The 15,401-nt window shown below is 52.1% G+C and overlaps 4 protein-coding genes across 4 annotated transcripts; 1 reads left to right on the top strand and 3 right to left on the bottom strand.

Moving 5' to 3' along the window:
- Nucleotides 1-115: 115 nt before the first annotated feature.
- On the bottom strand, nucleotides 116-1,684 carry JCM6883_007128 (uncharacterized protein; the record flags this gene model as incomplete). The annotated part of the gene is made up of 4 exons (XM_076634850.1): nucleotides 116-163; nucleotides 242-1,030; nucleotides 1,211-1,365; nucleotides 1,639-1,684. 4 exons carry the CDS (start codon nucleotides 1,682-1,684, stop codon nucleotides 116-118), a joined length of 1,038 nt encoding a protein of 345 aa, XP_076485171.1.
- An 837-nt stretch (nucleotides 1,685-2,521) lies between these two features.
- On the top strand, nucleotides 2,522-3,594 carry JCM6883_007127 (uncharacterized protein; the record flags this gene model as incomplete). The annotated part of the gene is made up of 4 exons (XM_076634849.1): nucleotides 2,522-2,736; nucleotides 2,806-2,870; nucleotides 2,929-3,051; nucleotides 3,110-3,594. 4 exons carry the CDS (start codon nucleotides 2,522-2,524, stop codon nucleotides 3,592-3,594), a joined length of 888 nt encoding a protein of 295 aa, XP_076485170.1.
- Nucleotides 3,595-4,140: 546 nt separating this feature from the next.
- Nucleotides 4,141-8,138, bottom strand: JCM6883_007126 (uncharacterized protein; the record flags this gene model as incomplete). Its single annotated transcript, XM_076634848.1, has 8 exons — nucleotides 4,141-4,226; nucleotides 4,296-4,513; nucleotides 4,578-5,176; nucleotides 5,243-5,536; nucleotides 5,607-5,848; nucleotides 6,485-6,960; nucleotides 7,040-7,095; nucleotides 7,173-8,138. The coding sequence occupies 8 exons, from the start codon at nucleotides 8,136-8,138 to the stop codon at nucleotides 4,141-4,143; spliced, it is 2,937 nt and encodes a 978-aa protein (XP_076485169.1).
- A 3,317-nt stretch (nucleotides 8,139-11,455) lies between these two features.
- JCM6883_007125 (uncharacterized protein) lies at nucleotides 11,456-15,370 on the bottom strand (the record flags this gene model as incomplete). The annotated part of the gene is made up of 12 exons (XM_076634847.1): nucleotides 11,456-11,555; nucleotides 11,619-11,902; nucleotides 11,971-12,099; nucleotides 12,178-12,230; nucleotides 12,293-12,557; nucleotides 12,630-12,872; nucleotides 12,937-12,993; nucleotides 13,050-13,568; nucleotides 13,633-13,793; nucleotides 13,862-14,676; nucleotides 14,743-15,281; nucleotides 15,341-15,370. The coding sequence occupies 12 exons, from the start codon at nucleotides 15,368-15,370 to the stop codon at nucleotides 11,456-11,458; spliced, it is 3,195 nt and encodes a 1,064-aa protein (XP_076485168.1).
- Nucleotides 15,371-15,401: the final 31 nt, after the last annotated feature.

The following is a 15,401-nucleotide window of genomic DNA, read 5'->3' as shown; positions in this document are numbered from 1 at the left end:
ACAATCCTGCACTGTGCGTGTGTTCTACGTAAAGGACCGATGGGGGGGGAGAAACAACAGGTAGAACTAAACCAAAAACAACAATTGAAACTGATTAGGATTTTTGTGTAATCAATCACGGCGACTCCTCGACTCGCTCAAGGTATCTCCCATAAAGCTGCATCTGAACACTCGGTTTTTACATACCATCAATCAATCAGTCTCCGCAACCAGAGAGGAGTAGAGGGAGATCGAGACTAACCTTCAACATTTCAAAAACCTGTTTCATAAACTCTTCCCTCTCGAGCGTTGCCTCTTCATCATCATGATTCCCATCAAGTCCCCGACTCGTCACCGTCGAATCCACGATATCGACCAATCGAGACTTTGTAATCTGAGGAGATTTCGTCGACCGTGTCGCGTTCGTTCGAGTCGTCTGTCTCGATTCCTCCTCGAGAGCGGATTGAGTAGGTGCGATACTCGGAAGAGGACCGGGAGCGGATCTCAATACGTCCGTGAGAGACTCTTCGACGTGAGAGAGCACCTCGCTGACTTCTTTCTCCTCCTCGTCGACTTTTGAATCTTTCTCCGATCCTTCTCGTTCCCCTGCCTCTGCCTCCCCTTGATCTGATCGACTTCCTGACGACTTCCCCGCACTTCCGTCAATTGATGGTTGCTTCTTCGCTTTCGGAGTCGGTAGGGGGAAGCTCGCGAAGACGTCGTGACTGAGAAGAGGGGCGGCGAATAACGGTTTCGATTCCTCCTCCTTCTTGCTGATCTCCGGTGATTGAGGACCTGTCGAGTTTGTCGTCACGTTCTGTGGTTGAGCAGGAGGTTGATCCATCTGAAAAGGAGCAGGGTGAATCGTCGTCGAGGGATGTGAATGCGATTGGGGTTGCGATTGAGATTGAACCGGAGGAGAGACGGGAGAAGTGAAACCTGCAGAATGACCGAGCATCGCTAACAATGCACGACCATACGCCGAGCTTGCTGTCGTCGTCGAGGCGGGATGAGCTTGCAACAGAGGGTTCGAAGGTTGCGATTGAGGAGCCTGAATCAAGCATCACAAAGAACGTCAATAATCATCTCCAGCATTAGAATTGTAAGACTTAATGAAGCGTACGTGAACCTCATCGTTCGTCTTTGCGCTCGCGAAAATCGGATCGAGTAAACTCATTCCCCTCTGCTCCTCTTTCCGTCCTCATCCGGCTCTTGCCCCATTCGCATTCACATTCGTAATCGTATTGTTCTTCGGTAGCGTATTCGGGAGTAGACTCGGTGAAGGAGCTGAAAGATGAGCTTGACTAAGCGCTTGGAAAGGAAGAGTCGCGGATTGGGGAACTGGAGAAGCGGCAGTGAGTAGTAGTTCGAGGGTTTTCGGGATAGCTGAGGGTGGAGCTTAGGGGTGGGTTGGGTTAAAATCGGTTGAGGTTGAGCCAAAGGAGGAATTGGCGAAACGGGAGGTTGATGAGCTTTTGAATTCAGCTTATCACCCAAAAATGAGCGGGAGATGTAGACTCACTGTTCCATCCGTTGATCTAGACTTGTTCGTTTGGTCGTATCGAAGATAGAGAGACCGGCAGCTTCGACTATACTCAATTAAAGGAAGTAAAGGGGCCGTATTAGTTTTCGATGCTTTCTGTCGGCGCAATTACTGACCTGAGCGACTCACCGATAGTCCAACCGCTTTAGAAGAAGCAGACATCTAGACCACCATTTGTCGTTACGAAGACCGTCACGACTCTACGAGGAACGAAAACGTTAGCGAAACTCGAGTGCGTTCGAGAGTCACTCACCCGTCGCCGAAGCACTGCATGTTTGACCTAGATGGAAACAACGACCGTGAGTCAGCTCAGCCCAGGTCATCCCGGCCTTTCCTTCTCGCGAACTCGTTGTCCTAAACCGTTCCACGATTCGCTTCGATCCGGGGCAGATAAGCCCCTAGATCGACGGCCAGGGGACACAAACTGCCGTCCCACACGATGCCATGTACGTGAACGCCAGAGGAGTGAGGGTAGAACGAGAAGGGAAAAAAGAGATGGAAGTGAGAAGGGGATAAGCTCACTCTGTAGACGCTCGTTGCAGTCGATCGCCGACGATGGAAAGGGGTGAGACGAGGCGGTTGACATCGTGTGACTGATTGCGAGATGAAGAAGGATGCGAAAGTAAGGAAAAGGAAGAAAAAATCCAAATCTTCGCGACTCTCGTTGGAAGTCGAAGTCGAAGTTCATCCTGACTTTCAGTTCGAGCCCGACTGCTTTCGATGTTTCATCACAACGCTCTCGGCAATCGAGGGACCCAATAAGGCGCACCACACGGTCGGCACCGCGGTGGGCGCGGTTCGAATCGACCTCATCCCATCTCCTCAGCATCGACCGTATCGATACACGACGACTCCGAGTGGTTTGTTCCACCCGTCGGAGTATTCTTATCGCTCTCTCCCTCTACCCATCTGACTCGCGCACAATCGCAACTCACCAAATTCGACGCTCACGGTTTGAAAGGGGAGTTCCGGTCGCAAGCGCTCGTAGAGTACTTAGCCATGGCGAGCAAGAATCTTACTCTCAGCCTCTCAAACGCTGCTTGGTACATCTACGGCACGAAGAACCCTGCATCAATCAGAAACCTTCCTCCCGAACCGGCAGGGGGTGAAGGAGGTTGGCGGCAGGCTGCCTCTGTCCCGGAAGAGTTTCATCGGTGGGGCGATGCCCTCGAACAAGGAGATCTCGATGCTGCCGTATTCGCGCTTGATCTCGTGTAAGTCTATTTTCTCCCCGTGTTATTTCGTTTCATCTTGCCGCCCATCTGATTCGAAGTATCGTACAGACGCGATCTTGATGACCATCCTGCGACTCGACGCTTATCTCCATCCTCTCCGTCATTCGTATCTCGTGCGTTCTGCCAATTTTTTCTACCGAATCCGCTCTGAGTGGATTGTTTGCTTAGCAGTCTCTACCGAACAACGGGGGGCTTCGCCGTCTCGTCACTCCGAACCCGAAGTAATCGTCAACCATGCACGAGAAGCCCCCGAACCCCGCATGGATTCAATGGATAACCCTGACCCTGTCTCTAGTAAGTCGTCCATTCGTCTCGTCTCTCGTTCGTTCACTTACGCGACTTGCTTCCGTAGACGAGCAACCTCCTCCTCAACGACCAACGCCACACGGCCCTTTGGTCGAATCGAACTTTGCTTCCGACTTGACTCGCGCTCTCGAATCGTCGAATTCGGAGGACCCTTCAACGTCGACAGACAGACTTGTCCTCGAAGATCGCGAAGTGTCACCCGTCTCTCCTCACCTCGATGTACCCGGAATATCTCCCTCGTCGCTTCATCATCAGGAATCGAGGGAAGACGTAGAGGATTTGGTCGAAGGTTCGATGGAAAGTCAGGAGGAGGAGGAATCAGAGCAAGACGAAGGCTCGTCGGATGGAGACGATCCGACTGCTCATCACACCAGCGAACCCGACATTACTCGCAAGTCGGTGTTCGATGAACCCCCGGTCCGATTCGGTCGAAGCTGGGATTTCAAGAGTGTTCCCATAGATCCCGATCCGAACGACCCGTGGATCAAACGAGACCTAGCTTCTGAGGCTCAACGAGACGAGGGATCCTAGTTGTAGCTTCTTATCAATGACGTTTGTATTCCACTACTTCGCCCTCTTCGAGATCGTTCGAGGGATTCTGAAACGTGTGCGTCCGATCGAGCATTGCCGTGCTCTCGATTCCTGTACCACCTCGCTCGCGGCTTACATGCGTGAACAATCGCGACTTACTCTCAGGGCTCTCCGTTAAGCGTTTTGCTCGAGGTGATCACCTAAAGCTCAGAAGGTTTACAACGGCAAAACTACAGACGAGTGATGTAACTCAGTGAAAAATCTGATCGACGAGGACTTCTCTCGAGATACTGCGAGGCGGGTAACGAGATATGAATGAGTTACAATCAAAGGAACAATAAAAGCAAAGACTACTGACCTGCGAGGCGGGTAACGAGATATGGATGAGTGAAGAAGAAGAAGAAGAATCTTCACTCATTCGATAAACTCGACTTCCGCACCTCGCAGTCTTTTCCATCTTCGGAGCGCTTCTCTTCTACTTTCTCGGAAACTCTGACAACTACACCCTACGCCATATTTCCGCCGAGGGAACCGAGCAAGCACTCGTTACTCCGAGTCGGAATGTTCAACGTCGTCTCCGGCCGCAGAGTCGTTCGTTGAGGAGGTCGGAGACGAGGGTGGAGGAGGCGTTCCTACACGCGACGGTCAACACACGGATGTTAGCAATGGTACAAGGGAACAAGCAGGAGAGCACGAAATACCTTTCGTCTTGCGCAGCGGAATCATCGAGCGGAGATACGCCATCGCCGCCGCTCGGAATCCTTTCGAATCCCACACGGCTTGGATATCCGGACGAGTTGTTGCCATCTTCATGAAGGAATTCGACGAACGGAACGCCGGTAGAGTCGATTCAAAAATGTTCACGGCACCGAGGAGAAGGAACGTGTTGACCTCGGAATACGGTTCGTCGTCCAAGATCCTGCATTGTCGGTAAACACGTGTCAGCTCAAGTCGTCGACAATGGGAAACTGAACGTAGCGAACCGGTCGATCTGGAGTGCGAGAAGACCATTATGTGAATCGTCTTCTGCTTCTCCACTCGCTCCCGTCGCGGAACAGACGTTCCCTCCTGCCTCCCACGAAGGACGAACGATGTCGAGGTTCGCTGCGGCGGTGTCTTCGATCGGTCCCGTCCATCTTTGTCGGTTCTCGTACTTCGAACCCTCTGTCGTTGTAACCCCTACCATTTTACCGTTTGACTTGCGAGATCGTTGACGGCCCGTGCACCCCTCGCCGTAGGCCTCCCACGAAGACTCTGCCTCTTGCTTCGACCAATTCGTCCCGTCGAGGAAAGTTTTGATTTGCTTGATCTCGCGTCCGACTTCGTCGATGACCTCCTCCTTGCCGCCCTCTCCGTTGTCCTCCTCTAATTCTCGCGCCATTCGAATCAGATCCTGTAGACGAACCACGGCGTCTCCAATCTCTGCTCCATCTCCTCTACATCCCTCCAACGCTTCATCCAACCTCTCCCGTTCCGCCGCATCGAGGTCTCCTTGCAACAGGTTACACCCTAAGCAGGATAATACGATCGTCTGATCTTTGTCCGAGTAGGCTAGCCTCGAGTCTAGTCGATCGATCGAAACCTACCCGAGGACCAACAACTCGAGAGATTAGCTTTAACCTCGGAAAGAAAGCATTACGAGACGTACCAGGTCATGAGTTCGCTCAACTTCGTCGCCACTCGACAATTCTACTCCACACCTCCAGCATCTCGCTTTCGACCAGAAGTTCTCGCAACCTTCTTCGAAATCTTCCACTTCATCTCGCCCGAATCTCGCACCGCTCATAACTCCTCCCGTCGTCACGAGACTCAGGATTGATGCACGGAATCCGTCTAGCGAGACCCCGGGAGCGACCTCGGTTTCACCTCGATTCCTCCGGATCTTCTTGTCGGAATTGAAGCGGTTGCGAGCGAGGCGGTTGATCCTTCCGATTTGTGAGTTCTGCGAGAGCCGTCCATTAGTCGCTACAGGTCGCTACAAGGTCACCGAGGGAACAGAATGTCAAACTCACTATTATGCAGATACAAGGACTGAACCCGATCCTCACGATCTCATCTCGTACCTTGATATCGACAGTGTCTCCTTTCCTCCAATCCAGAGTCTTGCTGCATTCGGGGCATACAAGTTCTCGAGGCGGCTCCGGGATTGGCGTCTCGAGGTCGTGATCCATCGCGACCTTTGTTAACCTACGCCAATTCTTCTCTGCACGGCCGTTTCCTTCTCCCTCCTCCCAGTCAAACGATCGAATATCATCTTGAACGTACTGACGACGTCAGCTTCAACCTCTCATACTCTGACGACTTGAACTGCACTCACTTTGCCACCTTTCAAACCTTTTCCGATTTCTGTCGAGTGCGTGAATCTGCTTAGCCTGTTCCGTCGCGATTGAAAGGTGGAAAGGAAGGAAACGAACCGTAAACACTCGAGCGCAAATCCTTACTGTTACTGAATGATCCTTCAGCCTGCAGGCACTGTTGTCAGCTACTTCGATCAATGAGTTAGTACGACGGGATATGCTTACTTGGCGTCTGCATATCGTACACAATTTTCGGAAATCAAAACCCGTTGCCCTATCCATATTCATCAGTTGATCCTTCTTCCTCTCGCAACCCTCTCCCTCGCAAACTTCAAGAACAGCGTTCGGGTACCACCTCTCTACTTCGAAGACCAGATATCGTTGATAGAAGTCCGCTTCCTCTGTGGTCCACTTCCTCACGCTGGGCGGTAAACCCAACTCGATGAAATGTTTCCCAGCTAGTCGTTCCGACCTGTTCTTGCGTAGCGGGTTTCGAGGGAGTGAGAGAGTCGTTCTGCGTCCGGTTCCTCCTCCTCCTCCTGCTCCTTCTTCTCGCGACGAGTTTCCTCTCCTTCCAATTCCTTCTCTCTCACCTTCTTCGCTCCCACTCGAATCCTCCTCTTCGTACTCGTCGTCGTCGGTTCCCCCTCGATCACTACTCGGGTCATTCTTGCGAACCGTCTTCTTGATCATTTTCCCTCTTTGCTTCTTTCCCTCCTCTTCCTCTTCCGAAGTTTCCTCCTCCTCCTCTGAGCTACTACCACTAACCTCGATAACCTCGACCTTCTTCGTCTTCTTCTTCTTCTCTTGAACTTTCTTGACAACTTTCTTCTTCCTTCCGTTGTCCTTCTCCAAATCCTTTTGATCCTGTTCAACCGGCGGGATCTGTCCCTTGAGCTTCCTGTAGAACTCCTTAACCCATTGTTCATCTTTGGATCGCTCCCACATCGTCTCAAATTGGGCTTGTTCGGATTTCGTTCGGATTCCGTCCCAAGTGAGAGTAGGTCGAGTCGAGGTGAGGCGTTTTTCGTCGAGGACCTCGCTGACGTAATCGGGGGATTCGTCGCCACTGTCAGAGCCGATAAAAGGGAGAGAGAGTCAGCTCATGGAGACTTGGTCGGTTCATCGAGAGAAATGGAGAAGCTCACCCTCCCGGAATCCAGGCATGATGCAACAACTTCAATTTGACGTTGAGGCGGAGGATCTACTCGAGCTCATGATACCGTTAGACTCGAGCTCAATCCATGAGGGAGGGAATGAAGGAGAGAAACGGTAACTCACGACCGTCGGTCTTTGACAGTCTTCGAAGTAAACTACTTGTCCATCTTCGAAATCTTCCAACTCTTCTTCCTCCTCCGACGTGTCTTCTCCATATTGTCGTGAGATTCTCGCTGACGATCGGGTTCCCGCCGAACGGGTCGAGATGGTTGAAGCGGTCGAAGCTCGAGATTTCTTCTTCTTCGAAGTGGTGTCGTCCTTGCTAGAATCATCGGACTTCTCCTCTTGTTGTTCCTGCGGTCGAACTCGTTTCGTCGGTTTCTTCCCTTTCCCCTTTCCCGTTCCCTTTTCCTCCTCCTCGTTGCTCGTCGTGTATTCCCTTTCAACCCTCTTCTTACTCTTCCCAGCTTTCGCTTTCGACCTTTTCGGAGTAGACGGGGCGAAAACTTGCTTCTTTGATCCGGGTTTTCGGCTTTGAACGGCTTTCTTTCGAAGTTTAACGTCTTCCGTCGATGAAGATTCGTCGTCGCTGAACTCAACGGGGTTCATCGGCTTGTCAGCTCCTCCTCCTCCTTTCTTCGACGAAGACGACTTGGCCGACTTCGAGTTCGAACGCTTCACTTTCTTACTACCTCCCTTCTTCTTCCTCCTCGTCTCATCCTCACTCTCCTCACTCGACTCTCCCTCCTCTCTCTCTTTCGGTTCCTTCTCCTCCTCCTCCTCCTCCGAAGAGTCTTCACGAATCCTCTTCCCAGAACCTCCCCCATTCCTCCCGATCTTCTTTTTCGAAATCCCTTGAGCTTGTTTGATCGGCGATACAGATCTAAGACTATCTTCTTTCTGACGATGTTCATCAGATTCGAGTTGATCCTCTTCCTCCTCCTCCTCTTCTTCATCGTCGTCGTCTTCCGAAGCTTGTTGATTCAATTGAGTGAGAGTCATCGATTTCTTTCCTCCTTTCGATTTCGATTTGGTAGCAGGTTCTTGGTGTTGTCGAGGAGGTGGTTTCGAGGGGAGAGGAGCGTCCATCACTTACCGGCGCGAGGGTCGAGTGAGGGGATGAAATGTGAAAGGTGTAAGGAGGAAGGGAGAGGGAGGCGAGAGGGAGAGGGGAGTTGGGAATGTGGTTGTGGAACAGTCGATTTTAGTCTGTGTGAGGTAGGGGAGGGGATGAGTGCGCAAGGAGCAAGAGCGGAATCAAAGATCAGCCCAACTTTCTCTCCTACCAGTCGCTCACAATCCGTCGAATCACTTACCGACAAGCTGATTCTCCCGTAACCATTACTTCCGAGCCGGCACGTGATACCGTTGGACCTCTCTTTGTCTCCCGATCATCCTCGTCTCTCTTCTCCCTTCAGAATCTCTTCACTATCTTTCCGTTTCGAATCGCCTCGAAAGATCGCCTATACTCCTTCGATGTTGTCCACCTTCGAGTCAAGGGACTGCGCGCAGTCGGGTGGAGCATGCAGAACCCGAGCGAACGGGTTGAATGACTTTGGGAGTTTCATGGCGTTAGATCGGTGGAACTTGTAGGAGATCGAGTTCGACCCATGTGAAGGCAAGTACATATCCCTATGTTGAATCTATCTGTCCTTCCCGTGTCCAGACTTGAGCCGGATCTTTGGGTGAAAATGCGATATTTCGGACATAGATCTACTGCGTCAATGGAGATGTCAGATACTACGGTTGATGACGGTCTAGTCTCAACGGGAAAGCCTCTGACCTGTCGGGATCGTTGTGGGAGTCCCTCCGGAGCGAGAACGAACGAGTGTCGAATGTTTGAGAATTGAAGGAGCTCGGCGTTCGAAGCACTGACCATCGTTGAGGAGTCGAGTGCTGCCGTAGACGTTCCTGGTGTCGTGCTCGAACCACCAAGACAGTGTAGAGACCGTAAGGACACTGTTTCCAAGATGAACCTTCAATTTCCACCCCGCAAATTCTTCCCTCGCCTTCCCTCGCTGCAATATCCGTGTTCTCTATTTCTCGCTTATCTCAAGCCACGACCAACAATTCGACGTTCAGAGTACACCTACTCCACCCCATTGCGATCTCATCATTCTCTCCTCTTCGGCTCTCTCCCACGTCCTCTCGAAACCGTCTTCTCCATCTACCCCTTCTTCGACCGCGTTCCAGCTGCCGCTGTTGGCATCCTACACTTTCAAGGCAGTCTCGATATCAATCACGTCGGTCGTCGGCTTGCATTGGCCGAGAAAAACATCTTGTATCGGTCTCGATTGTTCCGACCGCATCGCCAACCCTTCCCACCGCCAGTCCTGGTCCGTCATAGGTGCACTATCCTCTGGTACTCCTTTGCTCTCCGATCCCAAGCTCCCCTCTATCCGACCGAATCACTCCCGAACGTCTTCCTCTTATATCGACCCAACCACTTTTCTTCTCTCTTGAGACGCCGAATTCCGCTCTTCTTCGCACACGGCTTCGACGAGTACATATCTTCGGTAGCAAGAGATTCAGGAGTGCCCAGATCGGACGTTAGGGTCGCGGGGGCGTTGATGAGCAGTGCATTAACCCCTCTCCACAAATTCCACGGTTCAAAGTCAGTGAGCCATTTCATAGTGTACTGTACGAGCTCTCCTTGATTCTTTGATCGAATGCTCGAGTGAGTAGATCTCCAGTTCTCTTTCCGTTCTCGACGACTCAATTTCCACGAATTCTTCGGACCTCTCGACATTCTTGTTCAAACGTTCTACCGGCCGTCGATCCCACTTCTTCCTATTCCCGTTCTCCGTTCTCGCCTGGAAGAGCCGCGGATGAGTGACGTGAGATGAGTGACGTGATGGTGGCCGAAAGACCATCGCGCTTGGGCGAATCATTCGAGGTAGTTCGTTTGGGTTCGCAGTTGACTTGTCACGACACTGGAAATGACGCACAAAGCCCTATACGGATTCCTTTCTTTCCTACGAGACTCAGTAGAAGGCATCCGTGAGCGGTACTGCGTTACCTCGTTAGCGAAGCAGAGAGAAAATGCGACGACATCGAACTTTGTGTGTTTGCGTTTGCGTCTGGCTCCTTCTCCTCCGCCTGTGTAATCACTTGGAGGTCTCAGTTCGTCCCTCGCGCGAAAGAAACTAGTCAGCTACGTTGAACGCAGTGCTTTGCTCGAAAAGCATTTTGGCAAATTTGCCATTTTTCGTTCTCGCTTTCTCACATCATCCGTGCATCCCGACTGCCTCCATTCGATCATGCCGAGCATCAGTACGGTATCCAGCCTACCTCCGTCTGCCTCTCGACCTCTGCCGCTCGCAACGGGCACTTCATCTCCTGCAAATAATCCCGTTCATCAGTCATTCTCGTGCGCCTGAATGGTTGAGCCGTTGAATCAGGTGTATACCACGTCGATCTCTCGTGTGACATTGGTCGAAATCCCCGAGATCCTGACAGGGACAAATCGAAGGGCCAGAAAGCGATTTCGCGAACTTTTATTCGACGCTTCATCTTGCTCATACTGCTTACTAGGTCTGTCCACACAGTCGGTCCGCTGTAGCAACTGTAGCACATGGAAGTGACAAGAAGAAGAGTCCAACTCGATGAAGCACGAAGATGCAGTCGCCAACTTTGCACGAATAGAGACCTGTTTCTTCGCATTTCTCCCTGCCGCCGGATCCGTTCAGCGCGGGAGTTGCGCCCGTGATGCACATAGTACTCTGTGAGCGACCTGTTGATGTTTGAGACGACAAGGATTCGAAGGCAACGAGAACGCGCTCGTCAAAGTTTCGTTTTGCAAAGTCGCATTTTTCATGGCCATGAATCCGTCGATTTGCGATCGGACGGCGCTTCCGGCGCCGGATATCGTCCATATAGGGTGAAAAGAGTATGTCAGCGTCTTTTCGTGGTCAGCGAACTTGGTTTGGGGCGTAAGCCACTGTCAACCGTGCTCGATTGCTCGCATCCCGAGCCTGTACCCAGCATTACACACACTCGTTGCTCGGCCAAGGACGTACGAGCCTCCGACACATACTAGGGGCAAAAAACCTGCCGCAATCTGCTGCTTACCTCGTAGAAGGTCAGAAAGAGATCAAAATTCTCGCGCGACGTCGACGTCTCTGCCTCGCTCTTCCAGCCTCACCTGCCCACATCTGTGGTACATACGGCAGCTTCCTCGACTACCGCGGCATATACACGTAGCGCTACACCGTAGTCGACCGTTTCTCGCCGATCAAACACACTCTCTCCCCTCTCCTTTCTCAATGGACGCTCTCCCTCCGGAACTCGTCGTTTCCTGTTGTTGTTCCGAGATTTACTCTCTCTTCTCTCATGTTTTGCCCGTAATGTCACACCTGGATTTGTTTACAGCGCACGGGCTCGCATGAGAAAATGAATAGCTCGCGTTACAAGCCAGTTTGAGCTCCGTAGGCGCTACCCTCGAGACCGCGTGCTAAGAGCGCAAAGTCGTTGACTGCTTGACGAACCTGTCTTCCTGTTCGAGCACTAGTGACCGGAAGGGCTCGCATAGTCAGTGATGGAGCGAAGTAGGAGAAGAGCAGCACTCACCTCAGGACGGATTTCTCGAATCTGGTTTTCGCTTCCTGAGTCGTCCTTTCATTCGGCCAATTCGGTGTACTCAAGAGCTCTCCGAGAGCAGGTCTCGATTGTTCCGGTAGCCGGAGAAGGCAAGCGTGTAGGAGTTCAGAGAGGGAGACGAGGTGGGATCGAGGAACGGAGCCTGCGACCGCCAGAAGGATTGACCGGACGAGGGACGGAGTACGTGGTTGAAGAGTTGCAGAGAACGCCGATGACGAGGCGGACGCCATCTTTGTTTGTTGAACCGAAAGGAGCTGATAAGCGAAAAAGGAATGATTCTGTTAGTAGTGCAAAAGCACAAGGCGGCCCCAGATGAACTCACAAGGAGTTCGATGGTAGATTTGAGAGAGAACTGCTCTTGCATGCCCAGACCTCTTTCGGCGAATGCCAGCACAGCGGCGAGGTAGTGAACAGGCAGAACAACAAATATCGATGGATAGTGTCGAACAATCTGCAAAGTCGGAATGGTATCAAGTTCAGGTTAGCTGAACGATCGAGTCGCAAAGAAGGAAGAGACGAGGCTCCTTACCTGGGTGCAGAAAGAAAGGAACGATGAAACCACGTCGGGGTTCTCGGTCATGGCTGCAAACAAGTAAGGACTGAGCGTTTGCAGGGAGAATGGCGAGATGACGCGGTAAACTCACTACTCAGGTCGCCGTGGAAGCTCAGGACGACGTTCAACATTCCTTCGACTAACGTGCCGATGCTCCTCAGCTCCGTATCTCCTAAACTTCTATCATTCCTATCTCTCGCGAGTCTCGCCAGCAAGTTCCCACCGATTCCGAGCCAGATCGACGAAGGCGCTTGGTGTAGAGCTGAAGAGCAGAGTGACAGGAGAAGGAAGGGTTCCAGGGACAATGGAGACGGTGTCGTTTCTGCGATAGAAGCTCGAATGAATTCTGATATAGCCTGTCGGTGAACAATGGACCGTGCGCAGTCAGCGATCATCAGAAGGTAAGGGAAGAGCGGGTGAGAACTCACCGAGACGATTTCCAGATCACTAGCCCAGACCCTGACCGTCGCTTCCACCGCTCGCCCAAGTCTCTCCCTCAATTCCCTCATTCTGGAATCTTCCAGCACCTTGAGCGACTGCTGACTCGCTCCGCTGTCGTCGAAAGATGTATCCAAGTCGAGTACGTCTGGTTCCGGCGTTGACAGTCCTTTCGACAGCGAGGTGAGGTAAAGTAACTGAGTCAAGCACGTTTCCTTCGCTTCGTCGGGATTCTGCGACGAAGAAGCAAAGTCAGATTCCCTCAGGTCGTTTAACAGTTAGGAAGAGCGTCATTACCAGGCTTTGACCTTGTGCAGCAGAATCGAGTTTGAAAATGATCGGATTCGAAAGCGTCTATTCAAGCTGCTGCCATCAGCTCAATCCTCGCAGAGAAACAGTTTCAGACTTGCGAGTATCGGTTCGATGATCCTATCGGACTCCAGTGCCTGTACAACACTTGCGACACTTTCCAGAACTTTAGCCAGTTCGCTCTTTTCGACTCCGATTCCGCTTTCCAACCCTCCGAGAATCCCGACGAACTCGTTGACGTGACCTGTCAGAACTTTCCTATTGCTGTTGCAGAGACCGCGCAGACTCCTCACTGCTTGAGGAATGAGCTTTGATTCTTGCAAAGACGAAACGACAAACTGGATCGCAAGGAGACAGGCTGAAGGCTGCGAAGTGAACCATGCTGAGTACCCCTCTAAGAGTTTGAGAGAGGTCGTACGCAGAGACAAGTGTCGGGCAGGTGATGTCGGGAGTCTGCCGAGTAACGAAGGGGAGAAGAGATAGGAGAGATAAGTGGTCGTCAGAGTCGTCGAAGTCGAGGCGATCGAGGACGTAGATGAGGAGAGAGAATCGGATAGCGGGGAAGACATCGGTACGCATTCGGCGAGACCGTTGATGACGAAGAGAGTCGCTTCCAAATCCTGTTCGTCACGAGTCAGCGACGATCCGTTTTCTCTTTCGGAAAGCGGAGGAAACGTTTCTCGCCTCGTAACTGTCCATATCCCCTTCCGCGGGCGCGAGATCGATCTGTTGATTTGCTAACTCGACCAAGGACGCGAGCATCTCCTCCCTGAGCACGTAATAACAGTATTGAACGGGATCGATCAAAACGGTGTTTCGATAAATCCGAAACGCATCTCTAATGTCTGTCAAGACAACGATCCTTGTTCAGTCTTGTGTCTATCGTTGGAGGAGAGGAGCGAAAATTGCTGACCTTTGGGCCACGCCCCGAATTCTTCAAGCGTCGGTCGCACGGCTCGATTTCTCAATCCATCTTTGAGAGCGTTCCAAACTCCCTTGTAGACTTGCCACTCGTCCTCACTTCTTCCTTCCTCAAGTTTCCCGTTAAGCGTGAACCCGACGTCTGCGCCGTACTCTTGTAACGCCATCCAGGCTCCAGTTGGGAGTTCATTGATCGCGTACGAAGAATCGGATGAGTGACCGGGAAAAGTGCTGAGAGTTATCAGGAGTGCGAGGAGAGTGTGGATTGGAGGAGACACGAGGGTAAGAGGAGGTGGAACGAGGATGTTTGAGGTTGCAGGTGTTGGAGAATCGAAGAGGTAAGTCGAAATGAAGTATTCGGCGAGAGTGCAAATCAACTTGAAGACAGCCATCGGTTCGTCTTCAACATCTTCGCTTGCTTCTTCGACCACCGATCGAGTCAAGTTGGTCACATAATCGCTACAAGCCCATCCTTCGATTACTTGAGTGACACGCTGTCGATTCATGAATTTCGTAACGCCGCTACCGCCTGCATTACTGCCGTATCCGTTCGAGCGTTCGATGAGCTCTTCAGTGGCGGAACACGCCGCGACGACAGTAGTTGGATTCGTCAAGTGGCTGATAAGGAGAGGGTAAAGGATCGTAAGGTCGGCGTGAGAGAGTTGTCCAGCCGAAAGATACGAGTTGAAGCAGGACAGGGCGAGGACCGATTCGGTTGGAGAAGTTGTCGGCGAGATCGTAAGGGAATCGGTGAGAGTCTGAACGAGATGAGGAGTCGACGAGCTGAGCGAGCTCATGAACGACATTCTGTTCGCGATTCAAATCGTCAATCTGGCTGCCTCGCTTTCGTCTCGTGCGCGAAGGAACCCTCACCTCTTCGTCCCCGGTAGCTCGGCTCTTTGAACCTGTTCGATTACGATTGCGAGCACTTCGAGAACGGCTTCTCTCCTACTCCTGCTCGCTGCGAGTCTCACGACGACCTCCAATAACCAGTCCTCCCATGCTTCTTGTCCCTCTCCGTCGTTCCTCGAGCGAGTCCCGGTCGATCCAGAGTGTCGTTTGATCGCATAGGTAACCACCGCGGATGAGAGCTTGCGCAAAACAGGCTTCTCGCCGACCAGTTCACGAGCTCCCTCCTCGGCGGGGTAGGCTTTCCTCGCACTTTCGCTCAACCATCCCAATAAACTGTCCTTCAAAGCTTGCTGATCTGGATTCGGTAGTTCGTCCCACTGTTTCGATAGTTTCGTTTCGAGCGTCGAGGCGCCAAAGAATCTCACCGTCGGCTCCGGGTGAACGAGGAATGGCGCAACGAGTGACCACCCGAGTTGAGATGCTTGAACTGACAGTAGCTGAGATTGGATTTGCGATTGAAATGAGGGAGCAGTCGATGGAGAATAGAGAGTCTCGATGGCCTGTCGCGCGTGATCAGTTGATCCCTCTAGAGCGCTGGAACCCGATAAGAGTCACTCACTGACACCACTTGAGCCAGCTCGGTGTCCATTCGCGGTCGAGTCGATGTGAGAAAGCAAACG

Source organism: Sporobolomyces salmoneus (assembly GCF_050403485.1).
Source record: "Sporobolomyces salmoneus JCM6883 DNA, S_salmoneus_JCM6883_v1_ctg73, whole genome shotgun sequence".
Taxonomy (NCBI): Eukaryota; Fungi; Basidiomycota; class Microbotryomycetes; order Sporidiobolales; family Sporidiobolaceae; genus Sporobolomyces; species Sporobolomyces salmoneus.
This window is presented reverse-complemented; position numbering and strand designations above follow the sequence as displayed.